This window comes from Squalius cephalus (genome assembly GCF_949319135.1).
Source record: "Squalius cephalus genome assembly, chromosome: 22".
In the NCBI taxonomy this organism is placed as follows: domain Eukaryota; kingdom Metazoa; phylum Chordata; class Actinopteri; order Cypriniformes; family Leuciscidae; genus Squalius; species Squalius cephalus.
The window spans coordinates 21600660-21621292 of NC_137143.1; the positions used below are offsets into that span (position 1 = coordinate 21600660).

General features: G+C 37.5%; 1 protein-coding gene across 1 annotated transcript; it reads left to right on the forward strand.

Annotated features, from left to right (window-relative positions):
• The first annotated feature begins 15400 nt into the window (after positions 1 to 15400).
• On the forward strand, positions 15401 to 20484 carry pnp4a (purine nucleoside phosphorylase 4a). Its single transcript, XM_079857164.1, has 6 exons — positions 15401 to 15729; positions 16098 to 16261; positions 16658 to 16761; positions 17842 to 18017; positions 18115 to 18305; positions 19671 to 20484. Exons 1-6 carry the CDS (start codon positions 15707 to 15709, stop codon positions 19886 to 19888), a joined length of 876 nt encoding a protein of 291 aa, XP_079713290.1. The 5' UTR covers positions 15401 to 15706; the 3' UTR covers positions 19889 to 20484.
• Positions 20485 to 20633: the final 149 nt, after the last annotated feature.

Genomic DNA, 20633 nt, shown 5'->3' on the forward strand with positions numbered 1-20633 from the left:
CAACTGTGTAATAGTAGCCTATGCTATTCACCAACTAAACATATCCTATTCAATGCGTTCACAGTCTCTTTCACAGGCATCATTTGTAGTAGCCTATTCACAAACTGTTTGCTCAAGCATAGCGTTTTCTCGGAGTTCACTGTGTGCTTTCTACCATGCACAAATAAAAATGTCACTGAAATTTTGCTGTGTAATTGTAACAATGAGCACTCAAACACACCAAACCAACAATTACTAAAAACACACACAAAAACTGATTTTTCATGGGCATTTTGCACTAGTTAATCAAACAATGAAAAACCATAGCAACGAACTGAAAACTAAAACACATGACAAAAACCCACCCAAAACAGAAACAAACACAGCTGATCCCTTTCAGAAATCTTCCTATATTTTTGAGGTTTTAAAAAGTAAAATGTATATAATTAAATAAATCCTATACTGACCTTACAGCACCAGATTTATGTATTTATTTAGGTCTTGAGATTTCAGCCGGGAAATATATTCCTTTAATACCATATAAAGGACAATGGGGTGCTAATCTTTGTAGCCTCTCTTCCAGAGGTTTTTAGCTGCACTGAATAATTTTTAAATTATGAATGAAAATTGTTAAATTGTGCTAATGTATAATACAACAAAGGAATTGAAGCTGCCTCTTCATGTCACTTGAAGATGGAAACACAGCACTAAAGTCGCTTTGAATTCACACCGTTTCGGGGGATACAGGGAGACATCCTGCTGCCAAGATGATGTCTGCCATCTGCAGTCTATAGTATCTGAGTGCAAAATAATCAAGTTGAAGAGAGATGCAGGGGTAAGCACTTTTTTCAGGGTTTTCCAAAGAGCGTTCGTGAAGTTCTCCTCACATCTTCTGCTAAACTCGAAGTCTTTGATTATGACTCCAGAGATCAAACTCAGCCAGCTCAGTTTGACTTTCAAACACTTCCGTATAATTCAAAAGTCACATGAATAATCAGTCTCCATCCCTGTTATTGTATGTTTGGTTGATTCAGCCTTGAACAGGTGAAAGAAAGAAAAGCTGAAATCTATACTTTCAAGGCTTAATGACAGTCTCTAGTTTAAAAGAAAAAACTATTTTATTTTGTTTAATTTTCTCCCATATACATAAAATAAGACCTACCTCTCTGGAAAACACTTGTATAGCCTTTACTTTAATGAGTGAGAACAGGCTGATGATTTTCCCTATAGGCTAGTCCCTTTATCCACTAAAATCAGCCTAAATTTTACACCCCACAGCATTCGTTCTCTGCACATTACGGTCGCCTGGTTCGCCTGAATAATTCATGAGATATCAGAGGGGAGGCAAACCTCATAGCTTGATGCTACCCATCTGACATAGAAATAGATAAAAAGAAGTCAAAAAGTCTCCTGCACATATTGTCAATGATGGCATAATCAAAAATATTTTGGAAGGTTTCCTTCTCACCACTGATGCTGAAACTGAATTGATTTTGTACATCATGATAGTCTAAGTATCAATATTTTAATATATTTCTTTTGGGTAACACTTTATTATAATTCATTAACAAGTCATTAAAACATGATATATTATCATAGCCTGGCAAGCCAGACCTACATCAAGATGTTGGGTCTGGCAACTCACCATAGACACGGCTCAATCCGAGGGGCGGGATAAACGGCTGTCTTTCAAATTCCCTCTGCACGCAATAGGACAGCACTTCAACCAACCAGAGCGTTTTCCAGAGCTAACGTTTGATAGATTCAACTTTTGCCATATTTGGCCGGCAAAACTACGAACACATCTTCCTTTTTTCAAGAATGACTAAGGGTGTATTCACACCTGCCTCGTTTGGTTCGATTGAATCGAACTCTAGTTCGTTTCCCCCCTTGGTGCGGACCTTTTGGGCAGGTGTGAATACAGCAATCGAACTCGGGTGCGGACCAAACAATCGAACCGAGACCCAGCTGAAGAGGTGGTCTCGGTACGGTTCCAAACGAACTCTGGTACGGTTCGTTTACGGTGTGAACATGAACCGACCCAATTGCAGAAAACTGAGCCTTTTATTTGACTGCTCTTATGAGGATACGGACATTTTGGCATAATGGTGTCTAAAGCGAGCGAGCAAGCAAGAGCGCGCATGGCAGAGAGAGAGGGAGCGAGAGACCTTGCGTGCGTGTGCCAGCTAGTGTGCCTCACAAAGCGCATGTAAGGACCCAAGCAATCAATTGTCGGTGCGGGCGGGCTTTTATCTATACCATATAGTTTCTTCATATTGCGTTTGTAGAGAATAGCACCAAATCAGTAAAATAACAAATATTACATTACGAAATATCTCCATGCTGAGCCTGTTTGTGCACTTCCTGCTTTTCCCTGCTTGAGAATTCCTGTCCAATGAATGGACGACCTTAGCACACGTGTGGTTTTGTTTACACATTTTGGTTCACTTGCAAAAAGAGCAGTGTGAAAGCGAACCGTACCAAACAAAAAAAATCAACATCCTATTTGGTCCGGACCAAAGCAAGTGAACTATCGGACTTTCCTGGTGTGAATACACCCTTAAGTGCCGTTCTATGCTCTTTTCTCAAAGAAAAACGCCTACTCTATACACGACGTGATTGGCCTGTCCCAATTTAGGTTTTTGCAGCTCGAAAGTCAATGGAGAGTTGCTAGACTGCCCTGGCTGCAAAATACATTTTGCTGCCGCTAGGGTGCGTCTAGATTTCTAGGCTAATATTATCATAATATATTGTTAATAATGATATATATAAAACTTGACCTGACATTGTTAAAGCTTTATAGTCGTCTTAAAACAGAAGTATTTAAAAAACAGCTTCTCAAACAAAACAAAAAAGTATAGCGAGACTTGATTTGTCCTCATTGGATGTGATGTCATGTGAGTGACAGGTTGTCCCGCCCTCACGCCAGTAAACACGTCATCAGAGAAGAGATGTCGCTGCAAGAGGGAGGGGAAGTTATTTTGATTAAAGATTGTGAAGCCACATGCATTTTTAACAAAAAATGATGTGCACAGATAAATCATTTATATGAAATACTTCCATATTAGAATTAGCAACATTGTTTCTGTTTGAGTTCAGTCTGACCTAAGTGTAAATACATTTGAAACAAATCCAAACACAACTGGCAACTTTAGCTTTTGTGCCACAGTGAAAAGCAAGACATTTTCTGATCGCTTTTAACTGTCATTTTATATGTGTACCAGGAAACATTCTCTCATTTTCTCTGTCTCAAGTAGGTGAAGATGTGTTTGTTGTGGTTTGCCCTTTTTAATTCCAAAAAATCTAAGAGAGAGAGCTTGTGTGGGTGGATGTCTCTGTGTGTGCAAAGATATGTTTGACTATGTGTGAAATTGAAGGGTGTACTTAGTATTTAAAACCTCAGTGAGTCATACTTATGAAACACATGTTAGGCTTGTGAATTCTCCCACTCATCACCTCTATTTACTCTATTTTCTCTCTCTCTCTCTCTCTCTCTCTCTTTTTCACGGTCGCTATGGAGTCCTGGTCAAGTCCCAATCTGAGAAGAGTCTTGTGAAGCATCAGTTGCTCAGACTCATGGACTAGAGATCAGTCAGCCAGAAACAGAAACCGGAGTGAACAGACAGAATCAAGATGGCAGGACTCCAAGACTCAGCCTCCTCCTCCTCCTTAAAAACGGGCATTGCCCCTTCCCCTTCTCCGTCTGCTCCCCCGCTCCTTCCCCCTCCGTTTCCCTGCAGCCAAAAGTGGGGAGACGAGGGGGGATTTGGAAAGGAATTGGGGCAGATAGATTGTGAAAACCATGACAGCTGGAGCAGACCCTGGGAGGTTCCATCTTGTTAATCTATGCAGTGTTTCACTCACCTAATTGTTCCCATTTCACTCTGATCAGCAAAATAGCTGTTGAAATATTGAATGCAGTGTGGAGCTTCAGCTGCCTTTATTGAGCAAGTGCTGTCTTTAAAGGTGAGCTGCTAACCACAAATGTACTCCCTAGAGTTGGGTGTGTACGTGTGGTGTGCCATCATGGTGTGCTGAACTCCCCCCAGCCCACACGGCACATTTCTGAAAAACGGTATTCACTAGGGTTGTGTGCCGTTCAGAAGTAAATTGAGAATGCCAATCCTGAATTTGAATTGTAATATTGGATACGGGAAATATATATGTGTGTCACAGTTATGCTTAGTTTTGGTTTTGTTTTCTATCAGTCTGTTTAATCAGTCTGTTCCTTTGTTCTCCTTTTCCTGCCATAATCAGTTACTGTACCATGTATATTCATTTAACCGTTACAGAACGCCGGACCTAAAAAGGAGGCTCAAGCCGAACAGTTTATTGCCCTTGCCCGTGCTTGGCTTCCATTGTCTCGCAACATTTTTACAAATAATTCCTATTATTTGGGATTACATTGTTTAATTCAGTGCTGTGATGACCTCGTTCTTCGCTTTGGACATTCTTCTATTACTGCAACTCAAAGTGTTTGCTTTTATTTCTGTTACGGAGCCTCAGCAGGAGGTGTATTGTGCTAACCTCACTGTGAAGCTGCCCGAGGCCCAGAAGTCCAAAGATTCACGACCTCAACCGAGTGCTTACGTAGTAAACCTCAACCTGGATAAGTTTGTGAGGTCAAAGATCAAAACAGATATTGCGAGAGAGAACAGACCTGAACAATATTAGTTTAGTTAACCTACAAAGCAATTAAAGGTCAGTTTTAAAGGTCAGTCAAGGCGTCAATGTGCTGGTCATCACTTCTTTTTTACTCTTAAATTAAGTTGGAGGTCTAGGTGAGTGGAACTGGTGTAGTAGGGTGAAACTGGGATTAAAGAAAGGTGAAGGACATGTCCAATCTCTCCAGGCCCTGGTCTTTGTCCATATAAACGCTGCTGTGCAGGAGCGAGGGTCAGGGAATCAGTGGCCTGGTTGGGGGTAAGAGGGGAATCGAGTCCAGCTTTTCATTACGGAGGCCTAGAACACAACCACACAGACTTCTCAGTCTACCGCAGATTTCATTAACCTTGCTTTCTCGAGTCCTTTTGGCAGATATATGATGGACAATGGATAAAGTATCAACTGTGAAAGTTCAAGTTCATACTGGTATTAGTTCATCACATTAATTCTGAACAACTTCCACTAGCGTCTGACAACCTGAACATTTCTACATTTAATTCATTTCAAGCACAGTGTTTTTGCCTTTTAATATTTTATTATATAAAAACATCCAGATACATTCCTGCTTTATTAAGAGTGCAAATTCTTCCACTTTAGATGAAGTTGGGGGGTCAGTATGACAAAAGTGACTGTAAAGACATTTATAATGTTATAAAATATTCGATTTGTGTGCAAATGAAGGCTGTTCTTTTAAACTTTCTATTCATCAAAGAATCCTGAAAAAAAATGTATAACTGTTTCCACAAAAATATTAGCAGCACAACTGTTTTCAACATTGATAATAATAATAAATGTTCCTTTAGCACCAAATCAGCATACTAGAATGATTTCTGAAGGATCATATGACACTGAAGACTGAAAATTCAGCTTTGCCAACACAGGAAAAAATTACAAATACTTTGAAATAGAATACCTTTTTTTATGTTTGTTTTTTAATAATATTTCACAATGTTACAGTTTTTATTGTATTTTTGTTTTCAAAAATGCAGCCTTGGTGAGCATAAGAAATGAAACATTATGATTAGTCATAAAATATACTAAGATGTTTACTGCAGGTGTAATAGATCTGAAATGGGTTTTCACAGTGCACTTCATCTTCATCCCTTTTGCTGTTTGCAAAGAGCACTAAATCAACGGATATGGTTTAACATGCTAAAAATATGCTGCTGTCTAAAGACATTGTCATAGAAACCCACCTGTTTCCCAGAAAGTGTGAGCTAGAGAAAGATAACTCACTGTATCACAGGTGCCAGACATTGTCTGCAATTGATTTCCTGTTTGTCACTGGCACAATTTCAAGAATTTCAGAGATAAAACAAAGTTACTTTACAGCAGACATCTATAATGTAATGAGCAGTGGATTACTTAGTATTGGGCACGTGCAGTCATAACTAAGTTTGCTAACTCTAAATTTTAAAAGCACTTCCAGTCCACTATTGATTCAGATGTATTTTGTTTTCTTTTAATCATCAAGTGTAGCTTATGTGATGCTGGCCTTCTTCAGAGTAATGAATTATTTAAAAACAGCATCAAGCACCCATTTGATGATAAATTATTCATGGATGCATGAAGAATTCGCATTTGATCAATTGTGATTCATATTGTCAGCTGAAAGCATTTTAAAGGACACTTTTGAGAGTAAATATGATGAAACTCAGTTTTATGTCTCTAGAAACAGTAGATTGTGTCAGTCTTAAATCGCAATGCTTTTTGTGAAAGAATGTTATAAGTGATGAGAATCTGTGAGTGAGAATCAGAGTGTGTGTCATGAGCTGCATTTTATATATACAATAAGAAAAAGACCTGATCTGAAAATCATTTGCAAATTTAAGGCATAGTCGCAGTCGTGAAATATTAATGACAGAGCAGCACAGCAAAGTTTGAAACTGATGAGTGCAGATAACTAGATATGTGTTTTGAGTAAGTCAGTTATGATGACAAAAAAAAAACAAGTGTTAATAGCACTAAAATACTTGCAGGGAATACAGACAAACAGAATACAATAGCATGTTTATGCATCAGTATCATATGTCAGGTATTTTTTTTATTTTTAGATTTTGATAAACATTTTCATGTTGACATAGGATAAAATGCTATGGTTTAATTCTCAGTTAGACATAATACGAACACTGTGTGTGTACTTCATGTCAGATGTATTTCTACCAGGAAATATGTTATTCAATCTGACTGGATAATCATGAGTTTATAAACTTAAGCATGCAATTTCATGTACCATAAACAACAGCACTGATGAGAATATCCTGTTTATGTTCTGCACATTTACAAGATCCCTTCAGTGTTCAGCAGGATCTGATGGCAGGTGCGAGACCAGCTAATCCTGGAGAACTAGTTTAGATTTAGTGACATCTACTGTCCAGTGCTGGAAATTAAGGTTTAGCACACAGGTTTTTGCTGTGAAGCCATAGGAGGACAACTTCCCTAAACAACCTTTCAGTGCACAGTTCTTAAAATAACAAGTTTTCCTTAGTGTGAAGAACATTTTAATAATCTAAAGAACCTTTTTCCACTATAAAGAACCTTTTGTGCAATTGAAAGGTTCTATGGATATTAAAGATTCTTCGTGGAACCAATAAAGAACCTTTATTTTTAAGAGTGAAGCCAGAATGTAAGATGCACAAAAGAAAAAAACAGGTGTATCGCTCCCTGGTATGAAGATTCTGGTGATTTGTGGAGTGCCACAAGGAACTACGCCATGCATGAATGGGCACAGTTGGTGCAGAGGAATCAAACTGGAGTCAGGAGCGATCCAGGGTCCCTCCACAGTCGCTCTGCTCCCCAGAGTGCTGTGTGCCCCTCTCTCTCTCTCTCTCCTTCTCTTGTTGGCATGGCTACTAAAATACAGTATTGCAAGGAAATATAAATAAGGAATTTGTCTGCTGAAATGGCAACATGTAGGTGGAAAAGACAAACAAACAACAAAACATATTTCATTACAGCCACTTATAGTTAATGTGCATATTTAGCTATTATTTTTTTGGATGTAGCATTTTGATCTCTCTCTCTCTCTGTTCTTCCTCCCTCTCCTCCTCCTCCTCTCCTTCTCTTTCATGCAGGATTAAAGCAGGAGCTTCCTACCTTAAAGTTCCTATAATCCCAGATGTGGGTAACATCACACAAACACAGACCTCGACTGTGATGGGTTTACACTAATGCTATTTGAATACTATATTCCTGTTTGCTGATATGCTGAATGTCATTATAAGTTCTGCCAGCTTAAGATAACCCTGTGTTGAACTTAGTGTCTTCATGAAATCCTTGTGAATGGTTCAAAGGCGAACATATTTTGTTGTAACATAATTTCAGAAAGATTAGTTTAAGCAAGCAAAAAATACACTATTATGTTTTATGTACCATTCTCTTATGTGAAAATACAGTAAAAACAGCAATATCGTGAACTATTTTTACAATTTAAAATATCAGTTTTCTATTTACATAAATTTTAAAATGCATTGTATTCCTATAATAGCAACGCTGTATATACTGTATACATTATTCCAGTTTTAAGTGACACATGATCCTTCAGAAATCATGCTAATATGCTAATTTGGTGCTCAATGAGCAAACATTTCTTATTAGTATCCATGTTGAAAAATAACTCTTGTGCTCCTTAATATTTTTGTGGAACCTGTGATATTTTTTCAAAAGAACAAAGAAAGAAATCTTTTGTAGCATAAATGTCACTTTTGATCAATTTAATGCGTCCTTCCTGAAAAAAAAAAAAAAAATGAATGATGGCCTTATAAATTATACAAATTATAATACAAACATTGCAAACCTTTGCCTTAAACTGAAAATATTTTATGAGTAGTATATCTACAGTTTGTATCTATAAATGCTATGCTTTTTTTTACATATTTACTTGATATAAATGTATGCTTGAAGGTAATTTAAAAATCTGAATTTTAAAATGTGTAATGTGAGTTATGGGACTGACAGGCTCCTGGTGTACTCAGCTGTTGTATGAGCACTTGCTAAAAATTACCCATCTCAAAACCTGACCTGTCATAACACTGCATGCAACCCTCACAGACTTCACGGAGGTCTGGAGAAATATCTCCATATCTCTGAGTGACAGTGCCACATCCCCTTACTCTGAGTGTAGCCGAGCGTGACCCCCATGCAGGGCCCCCCTCTGCCTGTGTTGGCCTTCCCCACAGCAGGGGTCCCATTATTGGACTCAGCCAGTCGAGTGTCAGCAGTCCCCTCTTAATTCACAACGACGGTGCATTCACTCATACATCACATGGATACACAGATCCAGCTGAGGTGGGGCCGCAGAGACCAAAACAATCAAACAAATCTGCAGATATACAATGTGAAGTGAAACACTAATATGAACTTACTGTATGCAAACTTTGTGTGTGTAAATGTTTAGGATGTATACATGACTGAAGTGGAAAATGTTTAACATAATGACATATAACACTCATCAGAATCAGACAACATAAATAAGTTGTGCCTTCGAATTTTCTTTTCTCTTATGATTTCATTTCAGAAGGTTACTTCTGTACTCAACAAAACCAAATAAAGCTTCCCACTCCAGAAACAAAGACACAAAGTAAAATGAATTTTTTCAGATGCTTTAAGGATTGAAATTGAATTGAATTTTTAAATGCCACAAAACTTAGACAAACAAAATAAGTGATTGTCTTTATGATTGAGTCATTAAATCATTCACTCAACCCATTTATTTAAAACGCTGATTCATTCAGGGATGCAACAAGCATCTGTCTTTTATGGTCATTGATTCATTGAATAATTTACTCAGCCAATTCACTCAAATCCCTGTGAATCCCTGGGAGATGTACTACGGCTGATTCTTAGCAGTTTGCAACCCACAACAGCGGGTTCCCACAGGAGCAAGACTGGCCTGGCATGCCTGTTTGTTTATGTGTGCTAGCCGAGATAGAGCTATGCCCTTTTTAGCCCTGCCCTTCTGTCTGCCACCTCCGCACTGACATACAGACTGCTCCAGAGATTATGCCCAGTGCGGCTAATCTGTAATAATCCACAGCCCAGGCAGCGATTCTCTCAGCGCAGGGGAGTATTCTGGCTATGAGAGTAGCTTACTGTGTGATACCAAAACAGAGCATCATTAAGTCCCATTGAGTCAAACGCCAATGCAAATCCCCCCGTCGGGTGGAATAATAACGAAGGTAATCATTTTCTGGCAACCCGATTAGCGAACACTTTTTCTCAATGCAAGTGTTTGTTGTATTTGTGGGCCCAACGAGGACAGACTGTCAACCTTGAAACCCTCCCAAATAAAGGGGGTCACATATGGTTTGGGACCGCAATCGCTGAACAGTGTGTGTGCATGTATCACAGATGTGGCTCTGATTGTTTGTGTGTGCATTGTGCAGTCACGCTTAAACCAGTGAATATTTGCCATCATTTTGCCCCATTTTTGAGATCCCCAACAGAGGGACTGACATCCATGGCAACAATTAGTGGCAATTACAGCCAGGACAGTTTGATGTGAGCTTTATCATGGCATAGAGTAGATTTACTGTAGCTATGAGAGCTGAAGTGTGTCCTATCCTTCATGGACATCTGCAACTGTACTCAGGAGAAGAGAGTCTCCTCTTGTGTACTATATTTCTCTGAAATTGGTCAATTAAGTGGCTCTTAACTTCCGTTTCACTCTCCGCCCTCTCTGAAATGCAATTATGTCCTTTCTTTTCACATGGTCGATTATCAATGCAGGTCCATTAAAATCAGATTTGCATAATATAGCATGCTCTGTAGCATCAGGCTATAACAACACATTAATCAAGCAGAAGGATGTGTGACTGTAGGACAGAGTCATCATTTAAGACGGTATTAGAGGCCATCACAGCTCTTCGTATCCTGGGTGGCATTGGGTGGGCCGTTGTTTCCAAGAGTGCGCCCTTGATTGTCGCCCTACATGTTTTCTGGCTGTCCTTGGCTCTTGGCGCCCGGCAGTGGAGCCAGATGTACATGGATGACCCTTCTCCATATGTGTTCAGAGGATTAGGGTCAACTGCTTAAGATTCAGACCCACACTGTCTCCCTGACTCACCTTCATATGGCCTGTGAAAGGGCAAAAAGGGTGAAGGGTCCCCTTTTTAATTTGGGTCAAGTCATGATGAAATTTTACAGGATGTATTTTTAATGTTTTGATCATTTTTTTATTGCACTATATATACTGAAATGTTTTTATTGTGTATATATATATATAAAATAGCAAAAATCTAACCTTTCATTGAAGTAAAAGAACTGAAAGTGGGGGAAAAATCACATTATGTAATAAATGTTTTTCTCCAAAACACGTTGGGAACAATTATTTGCCCCCTTTTATTAAATACTTTTTAGAGACCATCAGAGATCAGAGACCATTCCTCCATACAGAATCTCTCCAGATCCTTCAGATTCCCAGATCCTTGTTGGTGCTTCATTTTCTATAGGGTTCAGTTCAGGGACTGGGATGGCCATTGCAGATGCTTAGTTTTGTGCTCAGTGACACATTTTTGTTTTGATTTTGATGTTGTTTTTGGATCACTGTCCTGTTGGAAGATCCAAACATGGCCGTTATAAGATTTCTAGCAGAGTTTGTCAGGTTTTGATTTTTTATCTGTTGGTATTTGATCGAATCCATGTATCTGAACAAGATGTCCAGGACCTCTGGCAGAAAATTAGGCCCACATCATTAAAGATACAGCAGAGTATTTCATTTTATACATGGGATACTTTTTTTTATCCCAGTATGAAGCAAACCCATGTTAAGTGTTTGCTGCCAAAAAGCTCTTTTTTTGTTTCATCTGACCAACCTCTGCTAGAAATCTTATAACGGGCCATGTTTGGATCTTCCAACAGGACATTGATCCAAAAACAAACATCAAAATCAAAACAAAAATGTATCACTGAGCACAAAACTAAGCATCTGCAATGGCCATCCCAGTCCCAGACCAGAACCCTATAGAAAATGAGTGATTTTTGCTATTTTTTTTAATAAAATATCAAAAGGATTAACAATGCAGATTTATTTTTACAGTCATCTTTGATCATATTTACCAAGGGGGCAAATAATTCTGACCAGCACTGTATATATAATAGCTCGACTGTAGTTGAATTGTTGTATTTTGGGCTCCATCAAATGTGTTATATTTTTGTGTTTTCCAACAAAAATAACCAAATAAATGTCTAATCAATTAAATCTATAAAACTTTAATAATTTAATATACTATTATATTATAAGTAGCTTATGAAACTTGGGAAGTTGGGAAGTTTATTATAAATAAATATATTAAGCATTATATTGAGCATTTTCTGCCATGTTCATTCATAAAAAGAACCAAGAAACAACAAATGCAAGGAATAGTGGTGAGGTCAGGGTTAGGATGAGGACTCAGATATATATATATGACCTTTTTACAAGTCACAAGTTTTCCAGCAGATTCCCTAAAAACTGAATTACTGCACACCTCCACATGACCGGCCTGACGTCAGAGCATAGAGCGAGTATTGTGGAGCACGTGAAATTGCTCGCGCTTGAGAAATGCCTGGCACGTTCCAAGCACTGTGCTTTTATTTAAGAAATTACACAGGCTACGGGGCTCATTTTTCAGTCATTATGTTCAGCCTTTTTTAGGCCAAGGATACCTTGATAGATGAAAGAATGAAGCAGAGACACCCTGTTGCATATTGTATAAAATTATTAAAGGGATGGTTCGGAGTAATTTCAATCTAGGGTCCTTTGCACCATGACCTCGAGACACACACTCCCCCCAGAAGCTTTTTTTCCCTCGGTCAAACATTATTAAAGTTAGAGCTTATTTAGAGATATCATTGGCTCGAGATCATGTTGCAAAGGACCCTAGGTTGAAATTACTCCGAACCATCCCTTTAAAGTGTCACATTTTAAGCCAGGCTCATAAAAAATATGACCATATGATACCATATGATTGTTTTACATGCTTGATAGTTATTGCACCACAAATCCACTTCAGTATTCTTGAAAATTATCATTTTAAAGGTATAGTAACTTTTGGCCCTTTAGCGATTAAAAAACAAAAATGCATGTATTTTGTAGAAGAACATTGTTTTGGTTGTGCTTCGGCTCTGCGATTTTCAATAGACAATGCTTTACAATGAATGACAAAGCAACATATGGCAATTTTCCTGTTCAATAAAATACCTTACTCACCTGTTGAGTAATAAAAACGCCATCTCCTTCTTTATTCACTTTTAAAACATTTTAAATCCCTCAGTTCTCGCCATCTCCGAAAACCCAAGCCAATGTTGATTCTTGTTTTATTACGGGCTTCTCTGTGTTCTCTCTTTGCCTGCAGACTCTCCTCTGTTCAGAGGTTGTTGTTTTTTTTTTAAACGGGTGATTCCGGGGAGATTTAGGGTACGTTTACACGACAACAATATGCTTAAAACTGATTTGCTTTTCCTTTGAGTTTTCCACGTAGAGACGACACCATTGTAAAAACGATCCCCATTCACACGGATTCGTGAAAACGACTAAAAATGCTGCATTCTGCTGCCAGGCCATTAGATGGCGATGAAACTCTATAGATTAAACACTTAATACGCATGTGCATGACGTCATCGTTTTCACAGATTCATGTTTTTGTCGTTCACACGGAGACCATTTTCAAAAACTTGCACTTTGAAACCCGTTTTCTAAAGTGTGCTTTTTCAGGCACCCTACACGCCGTTGCTGTGTAAATGATCGGCCAAAACGTATAAAAGGTTTTACGTTTTTAGTTGAAAACGGTATAGTGTAAACAGGCCCTAACCTATACCACTCCCACACAATACACTCACCGGAGCAACTTTTCTCCATTTACGGATATGACGAGACACGCACAGACGAGTGACGCATGTACGCAATTTCCCCCGAAAACCATACTTACTAACACTTATAATAGGCTTACCATAGTGAACCAGGGTAAGAAAAAAAAAATTGGGAATAAGGGTTGATGATGATGATGCATTATTTAAATTTAGTTTATTTTGGAAAAAAAAAAATCATTTAATTAAGAAATGTTTATGTGAGAAGGGCAATAAAGACATTTAACTTGATTTTTAGCTGCTTAACGTCAGCTTTGGTTAAAGTTAACTTAATATTGTATTATTTTTAACACTTTTTTGCAAAGCTAAATTTGATAAGTTTAATAAAGATTAGACTTCACATTGTATATTAAGGTTTTTCATTTCTGTTTTTATTTAGAATCCATTAATAGCGAATAGGGCAATCAGATTCCAGTGGGTGAAATCACATGTGCCTCATATGCCACAGATTACGTCTGAGCAGAGAGAGAGAGAGCGAGTTGCATAGGGTATGCTTGGCACTCGACATTGTTAATGTAATTACAGAGAAAGGGATACGCTTCCTTTCTTTCTCTCTTTCTGTCTATCGTTCTCTGTCTTTCTCTATATCTGCCTGATTACATTGTATAACTCACATGAGCCTAGTTAGATGTGACCGGCTATGTAAGTTACCACGTTCTCTTGGGACAAAAGGTTTTCATGTGTCTGAAAACTATCTTGACTGGTGCACATTGTCAGGCTAATGGTATGTGAGAGAGCAATGCGGAAAATGTAAATATTATTGTCTCAAGCTGATCCTGTTCCTCAGGAATCTTGTTCTTGACATGTTCTTGAATTCTGTTTCGTCTTCGGTGATCGGTTTTGTTTGGGGATGCAACTTAAAATTCTGGTTATACAATAAGATGATAATTATTTTGTTGTTATGCCAACAACTGGATGATATTAATACTCTAGTAGCACTTTATTTTACAGTCCTGTTCTCCATGTACATACTACATACTATATACTTATTGTTGTAATTGCAATAACTGGGTACTAGTCCTGAACCTACCCCTAAACCTAACCTTAACCCATGTAGTTACCTTTTAATACTTTCTTGGTAAGTACACTGTAAGTACACTGAAAGTGTGCTGTAAAACAAACCAATACTCTATACTGTTTTGTCTAAATGAATGAAAAATAAAACACTAAAAAACTAAAATCAGTCATTTTAAATGATATAAGTGAAGGGATCACAATGTTATATTGTACAAAATGGATATTGAGATTTTTGAGATTTGCTAAAGATTATTATTATTATACTAATTGTGTTTTACTAAATGTAAAAATAGAGAAGGTCTCTTTCTTCTATCATAGTAGAATTTTCCAAATGCATTTATTTTTTACCTTACAGATCCTGATACTAAAAGTGGAGAATGTGTGGGAAAACAGTAGTGTATCAGTTTTTGATTTCGGTCAAGGACAATTCATGCAGAAGCTGGGTCAATCACTGTCTGAAATGCATTAATCTTAATAATAGTGATGGCAAGAGAAAAGAAGTTGATTTATACCTTTTTACTCAATAAATGTTTTTACAAGACTTTGGATCGGTCTCTAAAAGTGGAAAATTGCTTGCATTCAGACAAATCTTGTGAGGTCCCCAAATTAAATTTTTCTAGTCTCATGCTTCAGATTTGGGAATGTGTCTGTACCCCTAATGGGCCTCACATGTTTACCGATGTGGAGGAACTCAATCTCAACCCATTGACAGATCTTATACTGCAAACCGGATATACTCCAAACGCAGTAAATTAGTGTGTTTAATTTAGGCTAGTGACATGTTGTTTTTAAATTGTTATTAATTTATTCAAGTGATGTCTTCTGATGCTATGATTAGATCTGTCGGAAAAAAAAAATTCCCTTGTGATGCAATTAAACTTTGAATTCACAATGTACACTGATTTTTTTTCTACTCATAAAAGCACCAGATATTCTTGTGTGGTTGGTTTTAAAAACTTACTTTCCCCAAATCTAATTGAAAGTTTAGTTTTCCTCTGATATTACACTTAGACACACCTACAAATTACAAGGCAATTCATTTGGCATGACTAATATAACACTGAGTTGTAACCAATCAGAGCGTTTGTGTGTGTTAGTGAGGTCTGACAGTAGGTTTACTTAAATCGAGAGAGCTGTTCTCTCATTCACACACTGCTCAAATCCAGGAACACTTCTTCAAGACAAACACACAAACACCAACATGCATAGTAAAGATCAAATCTGGTAAGTTACATTTTCTTTCCTTCTTAAGGTTAAGACAAAGTATATCTTAGGATTGTGCATGAACGAAATGACATACTTTTTCTTGAAAATGTAATTAATACTGTTTATTTCTATAAATGATATGCTCATCTTACAGTATGAAACAGTATTTAGGTCAAGCAAATGGATATTTGTCTTTTTAAAAGCAATAATGCCTGAGATTTCAAAATCTGTTAAGTACACAGTCCACAATGTGCAGAAAATGAACTACAGTCATATCTAGTGGGACAATATAGAGCCAGTAACTGATGCTTTAAATTCCACAGTTCCCTCTAATGAATATAGTCAAGCTTTAAGTTTAATAAAGAGGGTTTTTTTCTTGTCACCAGCCATGAGGACTACCAGAAAACGGCAGACTGGCTGCTGTCCCAGACACAACACAGACCTAAAGTAGCCATCATCTGCGGCTCTGGACTGGGCATGCTGGCAGACGCACTCAAGTGCCAAGACTCTTTCAAATACTCTGACATCCCTGGCTTTCCTCAGAGCACAGGTAAGACACTGGTCAGAACATGTAGGAATGTATTTGCTTCAGTGTTTTTCTCCATTTGCTAAAACAAAGACAGTTTTATCAAACAGTAGAGCGTGACACTAGCAACACCAAGGTCATAGGATTGATTCCCATGGAAAGCAAGAACTGATAAAACTTTTTTTTTTATGTGTATCTTGAATGCAGTGCAAGTCACTTTGGATAAAAATGTAAAATATGTCAATATTATGCTAGCATGTTACACTGTTCAACTTTTAACCTCCAAAACTTCAGTTTAAATGACTCCTTCAATTTTAAAAGGATGGAAACAAAGTTATAGAAAACAAAATGGTGTGTATTTTGTTATAAGTAATAATGCTTGTATGTGTCCTGGCTATGTGTTTGTGTGTATTGAAACAGTGAAGGGTCATGCTGGAAGGCTGGTTTTTGGGGAGCTCAAAGGGAAGACCTGTGTGTGCATGCAGGGTCGATTCCATATGTATGAGGGACACTCGCTAAGCAAGGTTTGTCTTTTTGTCATGCCCCACTTCTTTGCCATACATCAGGGTTCACCAATCTCGGTCCTGGAGGGCCGCTGTCCTGCAGAGTTTAGCTCCAACCCCAATTAAACACACCTGAACCAGCTAATCAGGGTCTCACTAGGCATACTAGAAACTTTCAAACAGGTGTGTTGGAGCTGGTTGGAGCTAAACTCTGCAGGACAGCGGCCCTCCAGGACCGAGATTGGTGAACCCTGCCATACATTGTATGCTATCGTTCAAACATTTGTGGTTCAAAAAGTCTCTTATGCTCACCAAGGCTGCATTTATTCTATTTATTTATTCATGTGATGGCAAAACTGATTTTTTTCAGCATCATTACTCCAGTATTTAGTGTCACATGATCTTTCAGAAATCATTCTAATATGCTGATTTGGTCCTCCAGAAAAAAGAAGAGAAAAAAATCTTATTATTATTTCTTTCTTTTTGTGAAAACAGCCACATTTATTTAAAATAGAAATTATAAATGTCTATACTGTCACTTTTATGCAATTTAAAGCATCCTTGCTGAATAAAATTACTGTATTAATTTCTTACAACAAAAAAACTAAACTAATCTTACTGACCACAACAGTAGTGTACATTTTCAACATTTTTCATTTCAGTACATATCATTCTTGGGCTAACACATGCTTTATATTACTTTATGGCCCATGTTAATACAAAATCTATCTTGACAGTTTCATCACGTGTCATAAATAGAATTATGTTACATAACAAAATTACATTACATTCCAAAAGTAATAACTACAGAACACTGTTCTATTCATGCTGTGTCATGCTGCAGTCTAAAGTGATGATAGAATAAGGAGATTCCTTTTTTTGGATGCCCACACTGTATAGTCACTTCATCCTGGTCATGCCGCTTTGAGTCACATGCTATGTGCCAGAGCACAATTTATCATTCAATGAAACTTTTGTGTGGTTTACATAACACAGGGTTAGATTAAAATGGCTTAATGGTAATGTGCCTTGTACAGTAGAGCAGCAGGCTTTGGTGGATGTTGAAAATGGATTACCAGAATTTGTGCTTGTGTTCCTCAGGTCACTTTTCCAGTGAGAGTTTTCAAGCTTCTGGGTGTCGACACCTTGATTGTCACTAATGCTGCGGGGTCATTAGCGGACAGTTATAGCTGTGGTGATATTATGATCATACGAGATCACATTAACTTCCCTGGACTTGCTGGACTGAACCCTCTCAATGGCCCTAATGATGATAAGTGAGTATCAATGTACATGTTGAAGTGAGTTAAGAAAGCGTTCATTTATTATAATCACCAGTGCAAGCAATGTAATCATTTATCGGTCGTTATCAAGGTTTGGCACTCGATTTCCGCCCATGTCTGGGGTCTATGACAAAAGCCTACGGAAGATGGCATTCGACATTTGTAAGAGCATGGGCGTCTCCCAGTATGTCCAAGAGGGCGTGTATTGCATGGTGGGAGGACCCAACTTTGAGACCATAGCTGAAGCCCAACTTCTGCACAGACTGGGAGTGGATGCAGTTGGTAAGATGGTGTCTCATTTAGTAAAATCAATACAATTCATATCTAATCAGAATTTTTAAAGTGCCCTTATTATGCTTTTTCAGATATTACCTTTGCTGTCTGCAAAGTTTCAAAGATCAATGTGCTTAATGGAGTTATTGTCTCCCAAAAGAAAGAATCGAGCCTTAAGCGAGTCGTCAGTGATCATAGACTTACTTCCTGCGCAAACTTATAGGTTTGTAACAAATTTGCATAATGCCGTGAACAACGACTACTTTGACCCTCAAACACTGTAGTTGTAGCTGAGGCCTGGAGGAGTTTGGTTTAAGCTGTCGACATGTCAAAAAGACTCTTATGTGCTGCAAAAGCAAAGGATCCAAAGGATGAGGATGCTCAAAATTCAGATATATGCACAGACATGCGCTGTATAACAGTAGACCAGTCATAACAGACTGAGCCATCTGACCAATCAGAGCAGAGTAGGCTTTCGGAAAAAGGAGGGGTTTAGAGAGACTGACTCCTTCATCGAACCGTTTCAGACACTGTGTGAAAAGCTGTGATGCTGCAATGTATATTAAAGTGTTTTTGAACTTGGATGCATGTAAACCTGTTGTAGGAGACAGGCAAAACAAAATAAGGAACCTTTAATATAGCATAATAGGGGCACTTTAAATTGCTTTAAGGAGTAGTTCACCCAATAATGAAAATTCTGCCATTAATTTCTCATGTCGTTCCACACGGTCTTTTTAATGAAATCTAAGAGCTTTCTGTCCCTCTATTGACAGCCTATGTAACTACCAGCCCCAGAAAGGTAGTAAAGACATCATGAAAGTAATCCATGTGACTCCAGTGGTTTAACCTCAATTTTATGAAGTTCACGTTCACGAGAACACCAAGACGCATTCGTGTTGTGTTGACGCGAAAGCAGACGTTGTTGCGTGAACGTGCACTGGAGATTAATATTTTGTAAATAAAATGATCAATTATGTTATTTGGTGCAAACAAAGCCCTCGTGTCGCTTTATAAAACTTAGGTTAAAACACTGGAGTCACATGAATTACTTTAATGATGTCTTTACTACCTTTCTGGGGCTTGAAAGTGATTCTTGAGGCTTGATAGGTTCTTAGATTTCATTTTAGAAGATCTTCATTTGTGTTCCGAAGATGATGAAATCTTGGAATGACATGAAGGTGAATAATTAATGACTAACCCTTTAAATTTGGCAGGATTTTTGGAAAAACTTGTTCTTTTCCATTTGTGACAATAGTGGCACAGATATAACACACTTAATATATTCACTTTATATTGAATAGAAATGGTAAGTGATAGTTATATTGTCTTAATTATGCATTTTATTATTAATTTATACATAATTTGCCTTTAAAGGAATGAGTACTGCACCAGAAGTGTTGGTCGCCAGTCATTGTGGCATGAGAGTCTTTGGTCTCTCCCTCATCACCAACAAAGTGGTGAAAAGCTATGAGGACAATGAGACTGTCAATCATGAAGCTGTGCTGGAAGTGAGCAAAATGCGTTCAGAGACCCTGCAGGTGCTTGTCACAGAGCTCATCAGCCGCATGGACATCAACAACAACACGGCATAATGTCATCAACACTGTAACTGCCCATCAAAACCTCATCCGGAAGAATCTGCAGCTATGCCGTCATCACTCTTTTCATTCCCTTTTACTTTTGAGTATAACTACAGAACATCTGTTTCAATAACACTTTTTTTTTATATTTAAATGTTAAGATTTTATTATTTGTAGTGATCATAAAAATGATCTAGTTTGATGGTGCCATAACAATAACTTAAAAGACTGTGAGTTATTCAATATGTTATTCATGTTCATCTTTTTTTTTTTTGTGCAGTGAAAGTTGTGTGTGCTTCTTCATGATTACATAACATTAGGCCCGTTTGTGTGGGAAATTATTAAATGTTAATGCACTGCTATTCATTATACAAATTAATATAATTCCTAATGTTAATATTTTGATGATAACGTAGGCTATTTAAAAAAATCATGTATTAAATCAAATATGTAAATCATTCCTATATGCTATTTATAATACATTTTATATTATCTGTGATGTAAATTTGCCATTGAATAGACCTGTTTTGTATAACCTTCTCTTCTATAAAACAAATACATAACCTTATATTATAATGCAAGAATGTCAGCAATAAAAGTGTATTTTGAAAATATTTTACAATTATTTCTTTAATCATGCATATAACTGTTTTGCAATGCAACGATAACAAGTGTATTTTACTATCGGTTTCTTAATTCTCTTACATATATATAATTCACATATAATTTATAGGGATTTATAGACGTTAATATATAG

Excerpts from the sequence above, each read along its gene's own strand:
- pnp4a (XM_079857164.1), top strand. The coding sequence starts at position 15,707 with ATGCATAGTAAAGATCAAATCTG. Across the intron at positions 15,730-16,097 it reads CATAGTAAAGATCAAATCTG|CCATGAGGACTACCAGAAAA; the intron begins GTAAGTTACATT and ends TCTTGTCACCAG. Across the intron at positions 18,306-19,670 it reads ACTGGGAGTGGATGCAGTTG|GAATGAGTACTGCACCAGAA; the intron begins GTAAGATGGTGT and ends TTGCCTTTAAAG.